At 44.5% G+C, this 25,454-nt stretch overlaps 1 protein-coding gene across 1 annotated transcript in view; it reads right to left on the bottom strand.

The window, feature by feature from the left end:
- The window catches only part of LOC126249498 (uncharacterized), a 983,368-nt gene that overhangs the window by 27,495 nt on the left and 930,419 nt on the right, over positions 1-25,454 (bottom strand). The window contains exon 12 of the mRNA XM_049951150.1: positions 23,930-24,075. Coding sequence (XP_049807107.1) covers positions 23,930-24,075 — 146 coding nt within the window. The remainder of the gene's footprint in view (positions 1-23,929; positions 24,076-25,454) is intronic.

Below are 25,454 nucleotides of genomic sequence, written 5' to 3'. Positions count from 1 at the left end.
ATTCTTTGGGACTGTTACGAATTGATTTGTAACAATTTTATGTTGCAAAGCTGTGAAACTGTAGCATGAAACACCAAATACATATTTCAAACGAGAAAAACTTACGAAACTACAAAAAAAAAAAAAAAAGAAAGAAAGAAAGAACCCATACGAATTGGTTTCGTTCCACAGCATTGGCTGCATTTCCAAGTCAGTAAAGGAAAGGTTGTCGGAGCAGTAATAGTTCGACATGAAGAGTTGCATTATCTGAATTAACAGCAGAAGATCGCCGTAGTCACTGAGATGGAGGTAAACACCTTCTGGAATTTTCATAGGCGTTCAAAATTACAGAGAATGCTCCCTTTGTTGGTATGGTTCAAATGGCTCTGAGAACTATGGGACTTAACATCTATGGTCATCAGTCCCCTAGAACTTAGAACTACTTAAATCTAACTAACCTAAGGACATCACACAACACACAGTCATCACGAGGCAGAGAAAATCCGTGACCCCGCCGGGAATCGAACCCGGGCGTGGGAAGCGAGATCGCCACCGCACGACTACGAGCTGCGGACTTTGTTGGTATGTCTGCATGACATTTGCTGGTCATTAGAGGGAAAAATGAGATTACAAGTGGTTCTGCTAAATATCAGTAACGAGTAGGGGGTTATTATTATCTGCAGAGGGAAGTGAACCAACGAGAACAATCGGGAGCGAGAAACAAGCCAAGAATTCTGCAGTCCCAGGGCTGTTCGGCTGAAAGATGTCAAGTGATAAAGAAAGTTCGAGAGTAGATCAGAACACGCGGAATCAAGGAATCGGCAATGTCCGAGGAGTCAGCATGAGGCTGGCCTGTATCCTCTCACTTCAACCCATTTCTTCATGTGATTGCCACGCGGTCTAGGGCGCCTTGCCACGGTTCGCACGCCTCCCCCCGTCGGAGGTTTAAGTCCTCCCTCGGGCGTGTGTGTGTGTGTTGTACTTAGCATAAGTTAGTTTAAAGTAGATTAAGTAGTGTGTAAGCCTAGGGGCCGATGACCTCAGCAATTTGGTCCCATAGGAACTTACCACAAATTTCCAATTTCATGTTGAGATGCTAATTCGGGAACTAATTTGATTGTGCTTGTGATGTTAATCTCATTCGCTGGGTTCAGTGGGTGATTACGTGATACATCCACAGTTTCATTTCATCTCTTCCCTCCAATTTCTTTTAGATTTAAATACGCATAGTGCATATTGTTTAGCAATTCCAACTGCATGCTTTTTAGCAATTCCAACTGCATGCTGGTTTGGTGGTTCTGTGTGAGCTGTGGGAACAAGTAAAATGGGGAAGTTGGTCACAGTTTACGTGGCGGTTTTCTCGAGGGAGAGATTACTAGCATAGTTCGACAGCCGACAGTGAACATCGGTGGCCAAGCACTGTGTTAGCAGGTGCTGGAATGACACTGTCAGTGGAACGCCCTGGTTGTACAAGGGTATAGTGTCTGTGGATACGGGGCTCCCTCAAGAAACATAATGTCCGTGTTTCGATCAGGCCAATATAATGCTTTTCAGTGGACGTCTTCGGCCGTAGAAAACACGAAAGCATTTTTTTGCTTCGTATGGGCGCAAGGCACCAGTCTGGCACCGAATATGGGAAAAGATCTGAGTATTAGTTTTCTTTGTATGTGCGAATGCAGTCCATTGGTTCCTCCAGAAAATTTCCGTAGCTGCGAGATGTAACTTTATTATAAAACTTTCTATTTGACGGAAGGTTTGGAGCTAGCCCTCCGACTGGTTGGGGAAGATGCACAAAAGTATAATACCAAATTCTGGATCAGAGAAATAGAGGAGTTTCAGGGACGTTTACGTTGGAGTCGCTCTTGGAGTGAAGCTATTTTGGGTATTGGCTTTCATTATGTGCTTTTCGCTCACTCTCCGGACTTGGAAAATTTCTCGCTGATGAGCTGTGGAGATGAAAGGACATTGGAAACGAGGGCCATGACGCCGCCCTGCAATTAATGTTTGGGGCTTATCCAGTCACGGAAATTCTTGCCTTGCAGCCGAAGTTTGCAGCACACTATTGATAAGACGTATTTATGGTATGCAGTTTCGAGACTTTGGTGGAGTTTATGCATGGTCAGATCATGGACCGTACTAAATCTGTAATCGTCATTCCATACATATGAATGTTCGCATGGCTCACCGGTGATTTAATGGGTAAAATATAGTGTCTGGGACTATGTATAATATTGAGGTCAGATTTGTGGAACCACTTACACAACTAATTACTGATGGTAAATTCTGTGATTGCCTTTTAAATCCAATACGGTATTATCCATCTGCTCACCCACTGCCAGTATGGTCTTACCACCTATATATTCATATCAAAAAAAGTTTAGCATCACCCCAGTTCCCAAAACTCCTGAGGATAAACGTTGACTGTGGATTTTGTATTACAGACACAGTCCGTCTGACTGTTCAGAGATGTCACTAAACCCGGCCAAAGATGTAAACAACCATGCATGAGCAGCGCCTATTAGAAGGAGTGGAACCGACAGCAGATCAGTTCCAGTCAATCCACCAGGAAGGAAGTACACGCATCTTGTTGTCTGTAGTTAACCATGACTAGACGGTCAATACCGTGGTTCGATCGCGTCCCCATTGTTACTTTGTGCCAGGACGGGCTCTCAACAATGGAACTGTTCAGGCGTCTCGGAGTGAACCAAAGCGATGTTGTTCGAACATGGAGGAGATACAGAGAGACAGGAACAGTCGATGACGTGCCTCGCTCAGGCCGCCCAACGGCTACTACTGCTGTGGATGACCGCTCCCTACGGATTATGGCTTGGAAGAACCCTAACAGCAACGCCACCATGTTGAATAATACTTTTCGTGCAGCCACAGGACGTCGTGTTACGACTCAAACTGTGCACAATACGCTGCATGATGTGCAACTTCACACCCAACGTCCATGGCGAGGTCCATCTTTTGGAACCACGACACCACGCAACGCGGTACAGATGGGCCCAAGAACATGACGAATGTACCGCTCGCTCCGGTCGCAGGTTCGAATCCTGCCTCGGGCATGGATGTGTGTGATGTCCTTAGGTTAGTTAGGTTTAATTAGTTCTAAGTTCTAGGCGACTGATGACCTCAGAAGTTGAGTCGCATAGTGCTCAGAGCCAATGTACCGCTCAGGATTGGCATCACGTTCTCTTCACCGATGAGTGTAACATATGACTTCGACCAGACAATCGTCGGAGACGTGTTTGGAGGCAACCCGGTCAGGCTGAACGCCTTAGACGCACTGTCCAGCGATTGCAGCAAGGTGGAGGTTCCCTGCTGTTTTGGGGTGTGGGGTGGCATTATGTGGGCTGACGTACTCCGCTGGTGGTCATGGAAGGCGTCGTAGTGGCTGTACGATATGTGAATGCCATCATCCGACCGATAGCAGCATATTGGCGAGGCATTCGTGTTCATGGACGACAATTCGTGCCCCCATCGTGCACATCTTGTGAATGACGTCTTTCAGGATAAGGACATCGCTCGACGAGAGTGGCCAGCAAGTTCTCCCTATCGGACATGCCTGGGATAGATTGAAAGGGGCTGTTAATGGACAACGTGACCCACCAACCACTCTGAAGGCTCTACGCCGAATCGCCGTTGATGACTGGGACATTCTGGACCAACAGTGCCTTGATGAACTTGTGGATAGTATGCCATGACGAATACAGGCATGCATCAATGCAAGAGTACGTGCTACTGGGTATTAGAGGTACCGGTGTGTACAGCAGTCTGGTCCACCAGCTCTGAAGGACTCTCTTCAAAAAATGGTTCAAATGGCTCTGAGCACTATGGGACTTAACATCTGAGGTCATCAGTCCCCTAGAACGTAGAACTACTTAAACCTAACTAACCTAAGGACATCACACACATCCATGCCCGAGGCAGGATTCGAACCTGCGACCGTAGCGGTCGCGCGGTTCCGGACTGAAGCACCTAGAACCGCTCGGCCACACCGGCCGCCGGAAGGTCTCTCTGTATGGTGGTACAACATTCAATGTGTGGTTTTCATGAGCAATAAAAAGGGCGGAAATGATGTTTATGTTGATCTCTATTCCAATTTTCTGTACAGGTACAGGTGATGCCAGACGTTCTTTGATGTGTGTGCTGAACTAATTACCTACGGCAGTGTTCGTGTGTGGTATGACCTCATTATCCCATCTGACTTTACTATATCAAATTACTGTATCTTGTTGATCTCATGTGAATACATATAGAGGATATAAGTGTAGTAATTTCACCTTGAATTTCATTTAATTATTTAGAAATTCTCTCCCATTTCATGTTAGGTATTGTAAACGTAGAGGTACCGATACTGCAAACCAGTTACTTGCTCCCATTTGGAAGCCATTTAAATAATTGATTTTTTTAAAAAATAACTAGCGTTTCCGTTGCCTAATAGGTTTTTTAAACAGTTTTGTTAATGGGAGCTATCTGTCTCATGTAGGTCCAGATGGAGCGGACGCTTTTTATCGAACTGTGGTTCGATGCTCTGCCGTTATCTTGCAAAAGGATCTTCGAGAATGTAAGAACGAACCTTCAGGTAAGTGTTCTCGTCAGATTCGAGTTCCATTTGTGGAAGTTAGCGCAGGCTGTGCTGATGAAAGATCGCTAGCTGTGATTTTCGCTGTAGCTTGTACGGCTGTATGCCCAAACTGTGGCAGGCTGGAAAGCGAAGGGGTCCCGGGAAGGGATGCTGGCCAAAGAAACGGGCTTTGAGAGGTCTATGAAGCGCAAATGAACTATAGTATTTCTTGACGATTGAAGTATGTGAATTTTCAGTCGCTTTCTGATCTTTATATCGTGGAACTAGACACTTTTTTATCTGCTAAGATTAACAGGAATGCTGCAAGAGGCTAGTTCGATGTTAAGTGGGACTGTTAACGGTATTTCCAATCCAGGTGCTGTAAGTTGGAATTTAACTAGCTGCCATCGCGGCTCAAAGCGAGGCTGGTGACCCCTGTCGAGCAATCTTACGAGGAAGACATCACAGGGGATATCACCTGGAAACGTTCGAAGCTTCGTACAGTCAGACAGTGCCTGTTTGGGAGCTTTCGCATGAGACATCCAGTAAATTTCAGCATATCCTACTCCATGTGACACGGGCTTCGATGGTAATCAGTTTATTATTATTATTATTATTGCGTCAAGCAAAAGCTATGTATGAAGATCTTCAATGTACAGATCTCCCTGCGCAAAGGAAACAACAGTCGCAAGTTTCATACTCTGCAGGTCAATCTACGAGAGATGGCATATGTGGCAGTCGTGTCATCAGTGGAGGTAAATATTCTCATGAAGTCTAAGACAGAGGGATATGTCCTTGAACCGAAAAAGTGATGCTGGATTGCGTTTGAACAAAAGGCTTTAAAACTTGCAACAAATTGTACATGATATACGGAAGGTCATTGATCTCGATGTATGTTCATATACTGAGAGAAAAAGAAAAGGAAAGCGAAATAGAGACAGCCAGTTTCTGCAGCGCAATGAGGCGTAAAATACGCCTGTAAGTTGGAATTTAGTTTAAATTACACGAGCTGTACGTCAGCGTGCGGCAGGAGGCAGATTCTAGTGCGGTGCGGAGAACGGTTCTGTCTCTTCTCTTTGTGTTGCGATTTACACTGTGCATGTGCGCCCATACGTAATGGCGGTTTAGCGATGCGCTGCGTCTGCTCGTAGCTACAAGCGCTCAGTCGCTTGGCAGAACTAAGTGCATTAGATCCGCCAAGTAAATGCTGGTCACGAACGGCTTATTTGCACCGACACTGAGTTGGCATACGGGTGAAGCACATTTACTGCTCACAGCCTTATTAAAAGTTATTAAAACTATTCCATTGCCAGATACTTATTTTCGTCGGCTCCACAAGTCAGGATTTACAGTGGGAAAGTAGTTTGATACGCTGTTTTGTTCGTAAGTCACATACACAGAAATAATACCGACGCACTAATGAAGATAATTATTTGCTAAATGTTGCCTAAGGCTAATGTCTCTCCTCGTGTTAAAATAGCCGTCGACGCGTGATACGGACTCCAGATCGTATGGGAGTGTTACCTAGCACATGCGGAGATAGCTGGAGAATACACTATCTGATCAAACTTTTCAGGACACATATTTGTGGACATTAATATGAGGTGTGTCCTTCGCTTTAAGATGGCTTGACTCTGTTGGGGACACTTTATATGAGGTGTCTGAATGCCTGTGAAGAGAGGGCAGCCCATTCTTCCTGAACAGCCCAAACTAGAGGAGGTAGTGATGTGACCCATTCTTTTGAAATCCCTACGAGCAGCCATTGTGCTGGCTGGAATGCTAGTAGCAATTTGGATTTCACGAATGACTCTTTCCGCTAATTTCATGCTACTTTTTACAACCACCCTCCGCAATGTTCGACGGTCAGTACATGTGGTATGCCTGTTCCTGGTTTAGTTGTGGTTGTTCCCCCGTGTTTCTGTTTCACAGTCACATCATCAGCAGTCGGCTTGGACAGCTTTATAAAACCGAATATTCTCAAATGGATTTGTTACTTCTGTGACACAGAGTGACTAGGTCACATTCCGAGTTAGCGAGCACTCTGGACCCACCCATTCTGCTCTACGTGCTTCTCTACTGACAACGCAGCACTCCCCGCCACGTTTTACGCTGGCGGGTCCGTCTCTTATGACATCTGTCGGTTAAACCCGCATCACGTGCAGGCCACGGTGGTCTAGCGGTTCTAGACGCTGCAGTTCGGAACCGCGGGACTGCTACGGTCGCAGGTTCGAATCCTGCCTCGGGCATGGATGTGTGTGATGTCCTTAGGTTAGTTAGGTTCAAGAAGTTCTAAGTTCTAGGGGACTGATGACCTAAGATGTTAAGTCCCATAGTGCTCAGAGCCATTTGAACCATTTGAACTGCATTACGTAGCGATCTCAGATTGTGACTATACAGGTATAACACGCGTCACAATATATTAATGTGGGAGGAAAAGTCAGCAATAATTAAGAAGTAAACCAGATTTACCAAATTACATCGGTCCACGAACAAAGAAAACTTCTTGTACATTTTCCAGTAACGTGAGATGAAATAAATGCTATTCGAAAAGTTTCCTTTTTTTGTAAAAAGTAGCATATTGTTTACCCTCATACCTAGGGCACAAAGGGAAAATTACATGATATATTAGGATGCACAGCCTCGCGGGATTAGCCGAGCGGTCTGGGGCGCTGCAGTCATGGACTGCGCGGCTGGTCCCGGCGGAGGTTCGAGTCCTCCCTCTGGCATGGGTGTGTGTGTTTGTCCTTAGGATAATTTAGGTTAAATAGTGTGTAAGCTTAGGTTCAAAAATGGTTCTAATGGCTCTGAGCACTATGGGACTTAACTGCTGAGGTCATCAGTCCCCTAGAACTTAGAACTACTTAAACCTAACTACCCTAAGGACATCAAACACATCCATGCCCGATGCAGGATTCGAACCTGCGACCGTAGCAGTCGCGCGGTTCCAGACTGTAGCGCCTAGAGCTGCTCGGCCACACCGGCCGGCTGTAAGCTTAGGGATTGATGACCTTAGCAGTTAAGTCCCATAAGATTTCACACACATTTGAACATTTTAGGATGCACAAGGTGACGCAGTCTAAAGCGACTAACGATTTGCAATACATTTAAAATATTCAGTAGCTTTTCAGAAATGTCGGTTACATGAAACGAATGGGCCAAAAATGTCTTGCTTTATAATAAAAGCACTCCGTCTTCAGGCTACGAGTGGCCTACCTGGATCATCCGACCGTCGTGTCGTCCTCAGTGGAGGATGCGGAGAGGAGGGGCGTGGGGTCAGCACACCGCTCTCCCGGTCGTAAGATGGTATTCTTGACCGAAGCCGCTACTATTCGGTTCGAGTAGCTCTTCAATTGGCATCACGAGGCTGCGTGCACCCCGAAAACTGGCAACAGCGCATGGCGGCCTGGATGGTCACCCATCCAAGTGCCGACCACGCCGGACAGCGCTTCGTGCTTTATAATGCAACATTTGTTTCTCAGACAATTTCGGTTGAAAAAATGCAGAATTTGTTGTGGGATATCGTGGAATATTCCTGCTTCAGCCCCTATAGTTCCGGTAAGTTGCGGCGCTATATGTAGCCTTAAAATTGGCGTCTGAAACGGAGGTGTGTTCCAAGTAAGGGCTGTCATTGAGCTTCTTATGGCGGAAATCCAGAGCACCGCAGATTTTCACAGACACTTGCGTCAACAGAGATCTGGCAGTGAACAAAAGCACGATGAGTCGTTGGGTGAGGCTTCTGTCATCGTAACAAGGTCAGCAAACCTCTCCGATCTCCCGCTTGCCGGTCGGACGCGCACAGCTGTGACTCCTGCAATGTTGGAACGTGCGGACACTCTCATTCGATCTGTTGGTAGTGCTGACACGCTCGACAACCAGTTGGGGTCGTCAAAGGTGTGTCCCCGCTGGGTTCCTCGCCGCCTAACGGAAGACCATAAGGAGCAACGAAGGAACATCAGCACGGAATTGCTTGCGCGTTACTAGGCTGATCATGACGATGGTTTGAAACTTAGTCGCAGACGACGAAACATGTGTCCATCACTTCGAACTGGGAACCAAAACGGCAACTCATGGAGTGGCGCCACACCACCTCTCCTCCGAAGAAAAAGTTCAAAGCCGCACCCTCAGCCGACATGTCATGGTGACCGTCTTCTGGTACTCTGAAGGGGTTATTCTGTTTGATTCCCTCCCTCATGGTGCAACGATCAAGTCTGAAGTGTATTGTGCGATTCTCAGGACATTGAAGAAACGGCTTCTGGTGTTCGTCGCCACAAAAATGCAAAAGAACTCTTCCTTTTCAATGACAACGCAAGGCCTCACACGAGTCTGCGCACCTCACAGAAGCTCACAGAACTTCACTGAACTGTACTTCCTCATCCAGCCTACAACCCGGATATCGCATCGTCTGACGTCCATCTGTCTGGCCCAGGGAAGGATGCACTCCGCGGGGAGCAGTGGGTGATGGTGAGGTTGCTCCAACGTCAACCTGTAGAAGGTACTATGCGGGAGTACAGACTTTCACATTAAGTTGGCGTAGAGCTGTCACACTGAAAGAATATTACGTTAAAAAATAGGGTTCTGTAGCCAAAAGAGTGGGGAATAATATGGTGTATTGAAATCCTGAATAAAACCAACCTGCTTTCAAAAAAAAAAAAAGTGTTGCGTTACTTATTGAACGTCCCTCGTATTTGTGTTCCTGAAAGCATCTAACATGTTTTTTCAGTTTAGTGTGTGTGTGAAATCTTATGGGACGTAACAGCTAAGGTCATCAGTCCCTAACTTGCACACTACTTAACCTAAATTATCCTAAGGACAAACACACACACCCATGCCCGAAGGAGGACTCGAACCTCCGCCGGGACCAGCCGCACAGTCCATGACTGCAGCGCCTTAGACCTCAGTTTAGTGAATTTGGCATAAGCTCTTCTCTGGTGGTCTTTAAATACTTACATTGGTACGCTAATCTGCACGTAAGAAGAATTAACGTCTGTTGTATCTAGAGAGCAGCACTATATGCAGGCTCAAATAACATTCCAAAGAAATTCCAGAGGACCTTATTACTTCATTCCATAAAATCATATGTAATAGTGTATTACTATATAGCTACACTCTGTAAATTATTACGAATTATATGGCACAGGGTATTTCCTACACCACGAATTTTCCCGTTCCATTCATATATGAAGCGGTCTCCAAGCGGCAGGAAAAGGATTCTTGGAATCTGCGGGGTTGCTTTTAGAGACATTCTTTGCCTTCCTTCGAACGTCTTCCCAATGAATTTACGCCATACCTTTTAAATTCTCCCAAGAGACTATTCTGACTGTTACGGTGTAGTCAGACGTAGCACTCACACCTGTCTCCGACATATCGTTCTGAGGTCATGTTGGCATCAGGATAGGATTAGTATTTCCCTGGGGTGTGAACAGCGTGGTCAGTTAAACGGATTCCTATTATTCTACCCGGGAAATGGTAGACAAGTATTCTGCTATTGCTTAGCTGACGAAGTTAACCGATGGTCATGTGTCGTGTACGCTGAACGTCTTCTTCAACAGGCATTCTATCTGAAAAAAATATTCAGCAGGTTGATCCAGCAACAAGGGATCGATGTAGATCTTGCACAGCTGGCACGCCGGATATGGTGAAGCGAGTGTTACGACGAATAGGAGATGACCGTCAAACAAGTTTGTGAAGGGCTGGAGCTGCTCGAGGTATGAACCACGTCCCTGCGAGGTCAGTTCTGCTCGAGCAGTTACTTTATCCATACCGCTTACAGCGTATGCAAGGTCTCAGGCCACAAGTGCGCCAAGACGGAGAGTACAAGATCCGCAGTTCAAAGCCTGCGTCTCATTTCGTTTGAAACAGGATATAAGCTGAGCGGCTTTTACACAATAATCGCGAATGGTCAGATGAAAATCGATCGTGGAAACAAGGCATCAATTTAGCTTTAGAATGCATGCGTGGGTATGAATTGTAGGTCACGGACTTACAGGGCTGGACACTTTACCGGACAAATTAACAGGTGTGGTTTATCAACTATTAGCGTACAACAAATTACACGCACTGCTGTAGAATTTAACCGTTGCAGAAAGATAACGGATGTTAGTTTATGCACGACGGGGCACCGTCGCATTTTCTACTCGCCTTGTAATGGTGCCTAACACAAAATTTTAATGAGAAATGAATTGGTAGAGGAGCTCAAGTAGCATGGACTTTCCGTTCACCTGACTGTAACCCCTTTCTCATATTAGTGACCTTTAAAGGCATTGCTGTATACCACGCCCATAGATAACGATACACATTAGAGAAGCGTGTGTCCGTGTATACGAGCAAAGCTGACGATAGCCAGTTAGTGATTCTTTAAGAGTGATGGCTGAAGAATGTGCAAAAATCAGTAGTAACCACATAAACAGCTCCTGCAGTGACAATAGACAGAGAACACTCATAGGAGAGAATGTCGGATATCTCAAGAAGTTTTCTTTTCCGCACATATGTTTATAGGAATTTTTTTAGTTTTGACCTCCGCGTTTCCTGTGGGAATGTTGCACACTTTTTGTTATAAAAACCCTGTATATATCCATCACAAAGATACATTCTTTACCAAGTACTGGTGTCGTACTAATCGAAAGGTCCTCCGAAAAGTAGAAATATCAAATACGCTTGTTTACAGTGTAGAGCTCGTTACGTGAGCTCTACGTTTTGCGGGTGAATCGACTCACAAGAAGTCAGGATGGAGTATCTGCGAACAATGTTCACATCCACAAGGTCCAAAAGTCCTGGAGTGTCCTGAATGACCGCTGCTGCAGCCATTACACGGGCAAGAAGATCGTCCTGTGACTCTACAGGAGTCTCGCCAACAATGCTCTTCAAGTAGCCCCAAAGGAAAAAGTCCGCAGGTGCAAAATCAGATGATCGTGGTGGCTAACGAATCGGTCCACCGCAACCTATCCACCTGTCCCTGGGTGTTGGTGGAAGTGCTGCGGGCCTTCACGTGAAAAGTGGGCTCGTGCTCCATCATGTTGGAACCATAACGTCCGACGGATATGCAATGTCACAGCCTCCAAATTCTGCACCACTACGTCTTGGGGAAGGCCAGGTAGCTGTGATCCACCTAGGAGCGGTAGAACACAGGGGTCAGTCAAATGACCTTGCATTATACCAGCCCATACATTAATATCGAAACGATGTTGACATTCGTGGGGAAGTGCGGCATAAGAGTTTTCCTCATCCAAGATGTGGCTGTTACGACGGTCGAGCAGACCTTGGTTTGTGAAATGCGCTAATTATGTGAAAAGAATGATCCGAGGAAAGTCTGGAACGTCGACACAGCGGTGTAGGAACCATGCGCAGTATTCGGTACGTGGTGCAAATCAAATGGTCCCATTGCCTCCACCGCGTTTTGTAGCCGTGCGGTCTAGGGCGCCTTGCCACGGTTCGCGCGGCTGCCCCCGTCGTAGTTTCGAGTCTTCCCTAGGGCATGGGTGTGTGTATTGTCGTTAGCGTAATGTAGTTTAAGTTAGCTTAAGTAGTGTGTAAGCCTAGAGACCGACGACCTCAGCAGTTTGGTCCCATAGAGATTACCACAAATTTCCAAATTTCCCATTGCCTCCACCCTCTGAAGTTGCTGTTCATGGAGAACTCGCCAGACGCTGCTTTGGAGTACGTCACCGAACGTGCGATGTTGCAGGTACTCGTCGACGGGTTCTGGTCGACCAGTTGGAGGACTCCCTCTTCCACGTCACCATTGCGGCGTGTCCAGCCACGACCACAATGGGCCCTATTAGCCTTGAAGGTGCCGGTTTCCTGAAGTCGCTGTTCCAATTTTGCAAAAGTGGGATGGGGTGGACGGGCACGCCCTTGAAATCGTTCGTGACAGCGTCGTGCTAATCGACCATTTCGTCCACTTTCACCGCAGTGAAAAACATGTCGGTGTACTCGGAAAACGTGTACTGTGACATTCCGTAATGCGTCGTCTTTAGCTATTACGCCGTGGCAACTGAGGTACATGCGCTTCAATTCACTGGACTGTTCTGTGATGACATGTGATATGACGTCACACAAGATTTCACGATACACTGACCTCTGTAAATGTGTACTGCCTTCCATCGTTCAAAGTCGTTCATCAGCCAAACGGCGCATTTACGGATATGAGTTTATCGCCAAATATTGCTGTTCTGAGTCCCCTCTACACCACCTATAACTGTGTAATAGGAATTATGGATCATTCTGTATATGTGAGAGAGGCAGATTAGTATTTTCCCCACAGTAGCACTTGAGCCTAGAAATCATAACATGCTGGAGCAACCGGCCATAACCGTTGAGTGACTTCATTTGTCCTGGTTTTCTCGTCCGGTCAGCTTTACTGTACTCCCTGCGACTGCTGTAAGATGTCCCAACTGATGATTTTCGAGGTGATGGCTAGCGTATTCCGCAGCGTCAGAATACCGAATGAGTGCCTTTGTACTCTGGATACGCTTTCTTGCTCCATAGTGCTGGGACTTCAAGATGACGCGCACTTCTCCCTCTATGTCATGGTTTTGTTGAAACGACGCGGAGCAGTTCATTACACAAGACTAGGCTGTGGTGCAACCAAAGTTATCCATTACTATTGGGATAGTATACGTGAAGAGCCACAGTTCGGTTCCGCATTGTCATAATTCATGATGTTACCATAAATTTTTTTTCATATTTCACGGTTATAAGATCAAGAGGTGAGGTGTTGGATGTACAAAATCAGTTACAGCTAATGCAGTATTAACTTTACTTGTGCCTCTCTCGGTGCACCCTCAACGCTGTGGCATCTCCGTAGTGACTTTGGTCGCAGTAGCTTTGTTATACAAGTGTGCGCAGACCACAGTGGGCTCGAATGTCATTGTTCTGGTGTCACGTGGGATAACAGGATTTCTTGTATCGCCACTGCGTGACATGAAAATTTCACTTTGTCCTAATACTAAGAATATAAGAGACTTCCACTTCAGGACTTAAGCATATTTCTCGGGACAGAGATTATACGTAACGTATTTCACTAAAATTAAGATAAATGCCACAGGTGTGTGCTAATGAGTCACTGTTACATCGTACGAACCTCTAATTCTGAAATTCGAGCAGTGCAAAATTTTAGGCGAAGTAAATAAGCAGATGTGAATATTTCTACAAAAGGAAAAAGAGGTCAGTGTGGCTTTGTTGGCTAGGAATCACCGAAGTGCGGTCCAGTCACCTAAAAAGAAAGGATTTCTTTCTTCACGCATCACATACACTTCCTCTGTGAGAACTGTGTCTTAGTTGTATGTTTTTGATGTGGGTGGTTTTGGAAAGTGCTTGTGTAGTGTTGTGTTGTTTTGAGGAAGAAAGAGGACAAAATTCGAAGCCGAAAAATATCCCACCCCCTCGAAGATCACCAAGAACAATAACCTTCTCGACGCACAGGTCGTCAGCAATTGAGTCATATTCCATTATTCAGTTAAATTCCGTACGGAGATTTTGGATTTAACCGGGAATAGTGGTGTACAAGTTGGTAATCAGCAGTTGCACGCTTCTGTCTCTCCACCAGTTGCCAACCAAATTCATAAGATGAACATTTCTTCACTCACTACCATCTTAACCTCTATGTCAGTCAACCACTGCTGCGCCAACATACATCACAAACTTCGACCATAGAGATTGTTTTCATCAAATAAAAGACAAACATTTGGATGATGTCACTGACAAGTATTATACTAAGCAACGTATTATCTATTCACCCAAATATTGTAGATAATTTTTGCCGCTTCGGGTAAATACCATCAATACGTGAATACCGACAGACTAAACGAGTTAGAAACAGGGATTACTGCTGTGTCCGCTCACTCATGGTTGTGTATCGCCTAGGATGAATCGAAGTAATCACATGACTGTAGGAAAGACGACTAAACAGAGTATGTTAATAGTAACTCGTTGAAGTAGTGAATGGGACTAATGTATTATTTTTAAACATACCAAAATGTGAATAAACAAAATGGTCACAAACTTATTGCAGAAATGTAAGACATACTACAGACTGATCCGCTATGCCATTCTGGAAAACACAGTTGTTCGTCAGTTATATGAAGCCCTTTAGGAGTTTAGCTGGACATGGTAAATTTTCATCAGAGATTAGTTAGAACTCGTCAGAGGACTTAAATCCCGATATAAATATACACCCAGTACTGTTATGAGACGATAACAGATTGAGTGCATGACTTCATGGGATCTGCGTCATTCCCGAAGTTGCCATGAAATGGTTCAAATGGCTCTGAGCACTATGGGACTTAACTTCTGAGGTCATCAGCCCCCTAGACCTTAGAACTACTTAAACCTAACTAACCCAAGGACATCACACACATCCATGCCCGAGGCAGGATTCGAACCTGCGACCGTAGCGGTCGCGCGGTTTCAGACTGTAGCACCTAGAACTGCTCGCCCACTCTGGCCGGCGAAGTTTCCATCAACTCACATCACATGAGTCTATACACAAGTCACGTAGGAGCCAGTGAATGCGTTAAAGTGTCACGTGGACGCACTGTTTGTAATATCGTACTGGTAAGAGCAGTATACTAATTTTCTCTTCCGTTTTCCAAAAACGTCATATATCACTAGACAAATCTCATGGATACGTCTGATACCCGTCTATCATTTACGTGGGTGTTAATTGGCGTAGCGTCGCACGAGCTCATCTGCTCAACACCGATGCTGATCATCATTACACAGAGGTGATCCGTTGTGGGTGGCGACTCAGTAAGCGACGTAATTTCGCTCCACGCTTCCCACTATGAATCGATGAATTTTTAATTTCTGAATTATTCAAGAACATTTCGCAACATACGCTGGGTTACAAACGACAGAACTGAGTATGCTTTCCGTGCTTGTACACCTTTGCCTAATACTATAGGTTCATTTACTATGCTGACATCTGATGAGATATATTGTCATGTTTCCATCACAGAGCTCACATTTATTTGCTACTTCATTTTTACACTTCAACAGCGCGAAGTTTTATACCATAAGGCGGACACTGCAGCGGTTTGGAAGCATCATGTCGTTTGTTTCCCTATTACAGGGGTGTACAAGATTCATTTCAATGACCGGTAGCAACGATAAGCCGACATGTGACAACGAACTTTGGCTACTACGAAGGGGAGAAAGGCTTTCCGTGTGGTATAGCCCAAGCGCCAATAACAATAAAAAACAGAAATCTTAGGGAAATTCTTTGTTTATTAACTACGGTACAGTGATATACAAACGTTATTATTTCAGTATTAACTAAAAAATAACCGACGATTCTTCATTGAAGCAATCATTTTAAAATGTACGAAATAAATACGAAGTTTGGAGAGCACAAGGGTAGCAGGGTTAGGAAATTATCAACGCTTGTATTACGTGATGCTTCAGTTTTATGGTTCGCAGTATCTTTGAATTTATTGTGATTTCCAAAGTTAAGTGTTTCTGTTCGGAATTTCGCCGCTCGTGTTTGAAGTTTCCACAGACACAGGCGTAGATGAGGTACAGAATAAATGTGATGTTCTACATCTACATCTGCACGTGCATGAGTATTCTACGATTCACAAGTAAGGGTCTGGCAGAGGGTTCATCGAACCACCTTCAAGCTATTTCTCTACCGTTCCACTCTCGAGCAGAGCGCGGGAAAAACGAACACTTAAATCTTTCCGTGTGAGCTCTGACTTCTCTTATTTTATTATGATGAGCATTCCTCCATATGTTGGTGGGCGCCAACAAAATATTTTCAAATTCTGAGGAGAAAGTTGACAACTGGCATTTGATAAGAAGATCCTGCGGCAACGAAAAACGTCTTTGCTCTAATGATTGTCACCCCAATTCGCGTATCATATCCGTGGCGCCCTCTTCCCTGTTTCGCTGCAGTAGAAAACGAGCTTCCCTTCTTCGAACGAGTCCTTCGTCGATCCTATCTGGTGCAGATCGTGCACCACACAGCAATACTTCAGAAGAGGACGTACAAGCGCAGAGTAGGCAGTCACTTTAGTAGACCTGTTGCATTTTCTAAGTGTTCTGCCAATAAATCTTAGTCTTTGGTTTGCTTTACCAACAACATTATCTATGTGATCGTTCCAATATGTTATTCGTAATTGTAATCCCTAACTATTTAGTTGAATTTACAGCCTTTAGATTTGTGTGATTTATCGTGTAACCGAAATTTAGTGGAATTCTTTTGGTACTCATGAGGATGATTCACATTTTTCATGATTTTGAGTCAACTGCCACTTTTCTCACTATACAGATATCTTGTCTAAATTGTTTTGAAATTTCTTTGGATCGTCTGATCACTTTATAAGACGGTAATTGACAACATCATGTGCAAACAATCTAGGAGTGCTACTCAGATTGCGTTCTAATTCGATTATGTAGATCAGGAACAGCAGAGAGCCTATAACACTTTCTTGGGAACGCCAGATATTACTTTTGTTTTACTCGATGAGTGTCCTTCAGTTACAACGAATTCTGACCTTTCTGGCAGGAAATCACGCATACAGTAGCACAACTGAGACGATAGTCCATAGGCACGCAATTTTATTAGAAGTCGCTTGTGAGGTACAGTGTCAAATGCCTTCTCGAAATTTAAAACTATGGAACCAGTTTGACACACTCTGTCAGTAACACTCATTAACTTTGTGAGAATAAAGAGCTAGTTGTGTTTCACAAGAACGATATATTCTGAATCCGTGTTGGCTGTTTGTCAATAAGTCGCTTTCTTCGAGATAACTCATAATGTTCGAACACAGTATATGCTCGAAAATCCTACTGCAAATTGACGTTAGCAATATGAGTCTGTAATTCAGTGAATTACTTCTATTTCCATTCTTAGGTATTGGTGTGACTTGTGCAACTTTCCAGTCTTTACATATGGATTTTTGAACGAGTGGTCGGTTGTATGTAATTGCTAAATAAGGAGCTATTGTATCAGCGTATTTTGAGAGGAAGCTGACTGGTATACAATCAGGACCTGAGGACTTAACTTTACTACGTGATATAAGCTGCTTTGCTACACCGAGGATATCTATTTCTAACTTACTCAAGTTGGCAGTTGCTCTTGGTTCGAATTCTGGAAAATTTACTTCGTCTTCTTTGGTGTATGAATTTCAGAAAACCATATTTAGTAATTCAGCTTTAGTGGCACTGTCATCAGTAACATCACCATTGTTATCGCAGCCTACGTCGTTCATACTTTAATTTATTCGTAATCTATCTTTTTGTTTTTATTCGTGGTAAGGCTTCAGAAAGCGAAAGAGCGTACGCCGACTGGTGAGTGGTGACAGACTGTTTGTGGTTGCGATAGGTTTAAAAGGGAAGTACCACAGCTCGAACGGCTGGAACCGTGTAAAAATTATTTTAAAATACGGAGATGTATCTGTTACACCACCCATCAAGTTCGTTTATCTGTGAAACTCTGCATTAGTGTTCTACACAATAACCTTGTTTATCCGGGCCTCGTTAATCCGGATTTCCGATTTATCCGGATTAACTTTTTTTCCTTTTTAACTCGAAAATACGCGGTATACACTTGGTAGGATCCGGTATATGTACAGTTATTACGTTGGCACCGCAGGTAGCATAGAGATTGCTGTTCCCAAGATTCCAGTTATAGATACTGTGGTTGCTATGGCCCTGTTCCTTAAAGAGTTAAGAAGCTGTTCCCGTACTGTTCTTTTGCTCACTTGTTTCGAGTGTGCGTGAGTGAAATGTCTTGGGAAAGAAAGGAAATGGTTGTTCCAATGGACAAAATGTTGCTGGAAGAACCGGAGAACACCAAGCATGTAAACAAAAGACAGTTACTAGGTAAATTAGAAGAAGAGGGAGAAGTTGGTGCGATTTCTGTATTGCAGTCGGTAAATATCAACGAAGTAACTTTTATGATTGCAATTTCTTGGGATCAAATTACTGAACTATCGGTTCTGAAGTAATGGAAAACAGAACGACCTGCTATTTGTGATTCCACCGCGGAAGTTTGTGAAGTTGTCAACACCTCTGAATTCACTGAAGTGTTAGCAAACATTCTTGGTTAAACAGATGTGGACGACAGTGGCGTAGATGCCTGGTTGCAATGTGACAGTGATGGTAGTTGCAGCATGACGAAAAACGACGGAATAAGTATCGTTACCTACTGTGCTGCAGAGATCGACAGCGATGGTGAAGTGGAAAATCAAAGTGGCGTTTTAAAGGAAGAAATGATGCCTCATGCGGGGCAAACCAATCAAGAACAAAAATAGACAACTATCGTCATGTGCCGAAACATCCTGTTTATTAACACCTCCAGTTACGTAAATCATATTTCCCAAAATATAAGTTTCTGTGCTGTCGTGCGTTCTGTTCTTATTCTCTGTCTAAGTCAAAATGTGGAGATTCAGTGACGAGATTAAATAACAGCGCAATGGAACAGTACGGACAGTTGACAAGGGCAACGTATAGATACTCATTTCCGGCGTGTCTGCACTGATGTTGTCCAATATCAAAAGCCAGAGCGAACACATAAACACGACCTTTACTACGAGCTGCTCCATTCCGCTGTATTTTAATAACTTCATCGAAACTCGACATTTGCGCTTCAGTGATGAATAAGAGAAGAACGCACGACAATATAGAAATTCTAATGTTTTCTTCAGGCAAATATCAGCAGCGGATATATGTTTCAGGAAACTCATGGTACATGGCTATATTAGAAATATTTACTTATTTGCTTCCGGTTTCAGTCAATGACCATCATCTGGCACCTGAAGCAACGTTAAAAAACAAAAATGACAGCAAACCCTCAATGTGCAAAACGGAGGAAAGACACAAAACGGAACTTACGAAAAACTGAGTAATACAAATCACACGTCAATCATGTTGAACTGTAAAATCGCATTAGCTGTCAAACTGACGATTAATAACACACAAGAACAGTAATTTTCCCACACTGGCGACTTTTATCGTTAACTCACAACAGGAAACTGAACATACGTAGTCTCGACATAGTATGAGTAGCCAAAGTACTCGTAACATCAGACGTAACACCATAGAGATTTCCAATCTATATAGTTCATGACACACACAGATAATTTTAAGATAAAAACAACCACAATTACAATTATGCTTGTTTTTATCTTAAAACCGTCTTTGTCTGTCACGATTCATATCGACTAGACATCTCTATGGTATTATCTCTGATGTTACAAGTGCTTTGGCTACTCATGCTGTGTCCAGACCACATATATCCAGTTTCCTGTTATGTGTGTATGACGAAAGTTGCAAATGAGGGGAAATTTTTGTTTTTCTGTGTTATTATTCATGAATCTGACAGGTAATGCGAGTTTATGGTTCAACATGACTTACATTTAACTTGTATTAGTCAACTTTTCGTATCTTACGTTTTGTATTTTCGTTTTGTACGTTAGATTTTGCTGTAATTTTTGTTTTTTAAAGTTGATTCAGGTGTCAGATGATGGTCATTCACCGAAACCGGCAGCAAACAAATAAATTGTTCTAATGCAGTCAAGTGTCTGATTGTCCTGAAAATACAATATTCTATCTTGGGAAATATTTTTCTGTGCGTACTGCATTTAGTAACACACTGTCTCGTCAAAAGTATCCCCTCGGGCCTATGTAATGCGGCACTGACCATTAATGTCACGAGAGGAGAACCCACCAGTGTAAAAGGAAGATGCCAAGTCAGACTGGAACCGCGCGACCGCTACAGTCGCAGGTTCGAATCCTGCCTCGGGCATGGATGTGTGTGATGTCCTTAGGTTAGTTAGGTTTAAGTAGTTCTAAGTTCTAGGGGACTGATGACCTCGATGTTAAGTCCCATAGTGCTCAGAACCATTTGAACCATTTTTGAAGATGCCAAATCAGACACCTTTCAGTCGTCTAGTTTCCAAACTTATTTCATTTGGCTACCAGTTTCTGCGTTTTACTACGACATCTTCAGGCCACTGACCGACGTGTAGGAAGATTTACCCTCGGTTCTGGTCAAAACAGGGACCAGCATTCGAAAACTGATATTTGTAGATTTCTGCTTGCTATACCGATTCTGGCCAAAACAGATCGGTATAGCAAGCAGAGATCTACAGATAATAGTGTTCGAATGCTGGCCCCTGTTTTGACCAGAACCAAGGTTAAATCTTCGTGCAAGTCGGTCAATGGCCTGATGATGGCGCAGTAAATCGCCGAAACGGTAGCTAAATGAAATAAGTTTGTAAACTAGACGGCTGAAAGGTGTTTTATTTGACATCCCGTATCGAACAGACTAGTCCCGCAACCATTTCTGAAAGGACAGACATACAAAGTGTAAAAGGAGGCAGAGACTATTGTGTTGTCTGTAGAGAAGTAATGAGAGGAGAATTGGTAGGTGAAGAGATTGGTTCAAATGGCTCTGAGCACTATGGGACTTAACTTCTGAAGTCATCAGTCCCCTAGAACTTAGAACTACTTAAACCTAACTAACCTAAGGACATCACATACATCCATGCCCGAGGCAGGATTCGAACCTGCGACCGTAGCGGTCGCGCTGTTCCAGACTGTAGCGCCTAGAACAGCTCGGCCACTTCGGCCGGCTAGGTGAAGAGAGCTGAGTGACTTGGGACGTGGGCTAGTCATGGAATGTCACCTGTGTAACAAATCCATTAGGGACATTCCAACCCTTCTAAAGTTGTACAAGGCGACTGGTGGTGATGCGATTGTCGCATGCTAACGCGAAGGAACAACAACGCGCTAAACCAAGACCAGACACCTCATGTACTGATGGAAGGGAACCGTCGAGCGCAGTGGCGGAGCGGTTCTAGACGCTTCAGTCCGGAATCACGCGGCTGCTACGGTCGCAGGTTCGAATCCTGCCTCGGGCATGGGTGTGTGTGATGTCCTTAGGTTAGTTAGGTTTCAGTAGTTCTAAGTTTAGGGGACTGATGACCTAAGATGTTAAGTCCCATAGTGCTTAGAGCCATTTGAACCGTCGAGCACTGCAGAGGGTTGTTGTAACGACGCGCATGACATAAGCAGAAGGCATCACTCCTGCGTTCCAAGGTGTCCAGCTAGCACAAATGGTCTCGCGGTTCCAAACTGACGCGCCTAGAACCGCTTGGCCACACCGGCCGGCCCAGCTAGTACAGTGACTGTGAGAAGGGAGTTACGAAGTGGGGTACAGTGGTGTAGCAGCCGCAGATTTCTGTTGTGAGTGATATGCGACATTTGAGTCGATGTGAAAAGCGACGCCAGTGGCAGCGAATGACTGGAAACGAGTGATTTGGAGTGCCGAGTCACGCCATATCCTGTGGCAATCCGATGGAAGTGCTTAGGCTTGTCGAATGCCTGGAAAACGTTGCCTGTCATCATGTATAGTGCCAACAGTCAAGTGCAGAGGAAGTGGCTTGGAGAGGTTTTCCGTGGTTAGCGTTTGGCTCCGTTATTACGCTTAAAAAATGCTGAATGCAGAAGTATTTGAACAGTTTAAAGATTGTGTAATGTGCACAGTACAGGAAGACTTGGAGCGCAATGACTGTTATCGGCATTACAATGCACCCTGTCACAAAGCAGCATTTGTGAGGCGATGGATTGTGGACAATAACATTCGTGAAATGGACTGGCTTGCCCAGAGTGCAGACCTGAAGCTAATGGAAAACCTTTGGGATGAGTTAGAAGGTCAGCTTCGCTGCAGCTCCAGGCCTTCTCTGCTTTTGGCTCTTGAACAAGAGTGGGCTGCCATTCCTCATTATGACTTTTGTGATTGTATTAGTCGTAATTGCCTGTTACATGACATTCTTTCTTCGCACAGTTTTGCTTTTGTAGTCTTCAGATTTTTATAGATTCAACCATTCCGATATAAAAATGGTTCAAATGGCTCTGCGCACTATGGGACTTAGCATCTGAGATCATCAGTCCCCTAGAACTTAGAACTAATTAAACTTAACTAACCTAAGGACGTCACACACAGCCATGCCCGAGGCAGGATTCGAACCTGCGACCGTAGCGGTCGCGCGATTCCAAACTGAAGCGCCTAGAACCGCTCGGCCTCAACGGCCGGCAATTCTGATATACCAGACAGTATAAACTACTGCAGAGGGCAAGACGTTACCGTGTTATGGGTGGATGGGCGGTACGTTATCAGAGGAAATGAGATTTTCGACTTTCTCACTAAGACGCCTATCCACTACGGGATAAACATGTATGACCGTGTTCCAGTTCCACACGCAGAGCTTCTCTAAGATGTTTGCAAATCACTCCTTATGAAATAGTAAGTGGTACTTGTTATACCAGCAAAGGGGAAGAGATTATGCAGACACAGCGCAGACCATCCCTACACTTAAGTGCTACTCCTTTAGGATGTACCACAGAACATTCCTCGTCACAGTGTTTTGTCTCCGCTTTAACTTCGGAAGATTCAGACAGCACCTCTACCGTCTACAATGTGTGATTGTGGCGCGGACGAGAGCACCTGACTCACGATTTATCGGTTGGACGATACAGTACCATGAGACAACCAGTTTACTGCTTTGTGAAAACCACTACCTACCAGAATGAACATGCTATTTACAACAGGTGATGTTCAAAAAGGGTTCAAATGGCTCTGAGCATTATGGGACTTAACTGCTGTGGTCATCAGTCGCCTAGAACTTAGAACTACTTAAACCTAACTAACCTAAGGACATCACACACATCCATACCCGAAGCAGGATTCGAACCTGCGACCGTAGCGGTCGCGCGGTTCTAAACTGCAGCGCCTAGAACCGCTCGACCACTCCGGCCGGCAACAGGTGATGTGTCCGTGTTAAACATATTTCGAACGTTTTTGGTGCTAGTCTGATTACGATATAATGAAGATGAAATGGGTCACGCTTTGTGGGCAACCACTACCTACCTGGGTGAAGATGCTTTTTGCAACAGGTGATGTGTCCGTGTTAAACATATATCCAACGTTTTTGGAGCTAGTCTGATTACGATATAATTAAGTTGAAATGGGTCACGCGCTCACGATTGTAAATATTTTAAGTTACGCCGTATTTATTAAATAAATGTTGCTGATTACATTTTGTAATACATCATAAATCGAAGGTTGCCTGAGTTGATAACGACCAGAGTCTACAACCGAAAAAAAAAACTTCACATGTTGTTTGTTCGGAAATACTGAGTTTTACTGGTAACTGACCTTCATGGGTAGTATAAAGGACGCATATCCGTATTTTAAAATCGTTTTTATTCGTGATTACAGGCTTTCTCGGCGTATTCCAATGATAAAACCTTCTCGGCTGATGACCCGAGAAGCTTTTATCATCGTTTTTAGACGTTGGAACACGGGCAGTCGTCTTGTAAGGTTCGTTCTTAAGCATCGTGAGTGTGTAGAAGCTGGTGTGCAAGATGAGTGCTCACCTTGTTGGTGAGCTGCTGGTGCATGAACTCCTCGAGCGAGGCGACCGCGTCGCGCACAGTCAGGTTGCTATGCGGCCGCAGAAGCTGCTCGTCGGCTTCGCTGTAGCCCAGGAACAGGAAGACGCCCTGCGGAAGCTTGTGCCCGTCTGCAAAATAACATTATCACGGTGTTTACTTCTCAGATGTCATACATAAGGTAGCTGCAGTCTGTCAGTAATAAGCTTGTGGCACAAAAAAAAATTTTTTTTTCGTAATGAAAGGTCTCTGAATGCAGCAGCATTTCTGCTTGCTGAACATATAAAGCTTTTACAAGACTGCAGGCCCAGAACAATTCAAAAAGTCGGAATCTCGTTACAATCACTCTGTATCTCAGAACAGCGCAAAATCTGCGCGCCACATTACTTTGAAAATGCTTCGAAGGCCATAGGCCGTCAGTCAGTTGAACACCTTTCACTCTTGCAAGAAGAAGTCTTACAGTAGTTTTAGATCGAACGTTATACCTTAAAAATAAGGAAGAACAAAATTTTTCAACGATGACAGCTACTTAATAAACAGGAAAAGTAATAGTTAACATTGGATGTTGGAATCGTTTAGAGATTACGTCGACGACATTACAGACAGAACACTAGCTCAGCTGGACAAGAAATGATCTTAGGAGTCATCCTGAATTGTCTCAATATATCTAGTAAAAGCACGGAAACTCTAAATCAGAATTTCGGAACAAGAATTTGAAAACCGCAGCCCCCGAATACAAAAACAAAGTGTTCACCATTGTGGTACCACGAGAGAGCGACTGAAGCGGTTGCTCATATTTAAACAGAGTAACGTTGTGCACGTTTAAACTGGTTCACCGTAACATTTTGTCTTATGACCGCAAAACGTAGATTCACGAGATGGCTGAGGCAGTAGCACTCATAGCCGGGAGGACACCCTTGATTCACGTTTCGCATGTGTTCCGTGCGGTCCTACCTCGCGCGAATTTTAAAAATCCCGCCATTTCCCGTGTGCGGCGCTGTCTGTCAGTGTGATTCTCACTGGCGGCTCCTTTCCCGAGCTCGCGCATGCCGCGACCTGGGAGGGCGCGTTTTCTCTCTCTAGACACGCTATAGTGCGGAGCTACAATCCGATTAAAATTACTTGATAGTTGACACTTAACGCAGTGGAGCTGTCTTCCTGCAATCAGAGCGCTCAACCTCACGCCCGAACTGCTCGTCGTCGCCAAATAGCCACAACAAATGGCCAGTTCACTTCCAGTTCCTTGTCTGGATTTCTCTTGATGAGTTTGGATCCCGATTCCTCAGTCTGGGCCTTTTACTTTACGTTTCATCAGACATGATAACCACACCTAAGACAACACACACACACACACACACACACACACACACACACACACACGCGCGCGCGCGCGCGCGCGCGCGCACACACGCACAAAATGGTTCAAATGGCTCTGAGCACTATGGGACTTAACATCAGAGGTCATCAGTCCCCTAGAACTTAGAACTACTTAAACCTAACCTACCTAAGG

The sequence above is a fragment of the Schistocerca nitens genome, chromosome 3 (genome assembly GCF_023898315.1).
Source record: "Schistocerca nitens isolate TAMUIC-IGC-003100 chromosome 3, iqSchNite1.1, whole genome shotgun sequence".
In the NCBI taxonomy this organism is placed as follows: Eukaryota; Metazoa; Arthropoda; class Insecta; order Orthoptera; family Acrididae; genus Schistocerca; species Schistocerca nitens.
This window is presented reverse-complemented; position numbering and strand designations above follow the sequence as displayed.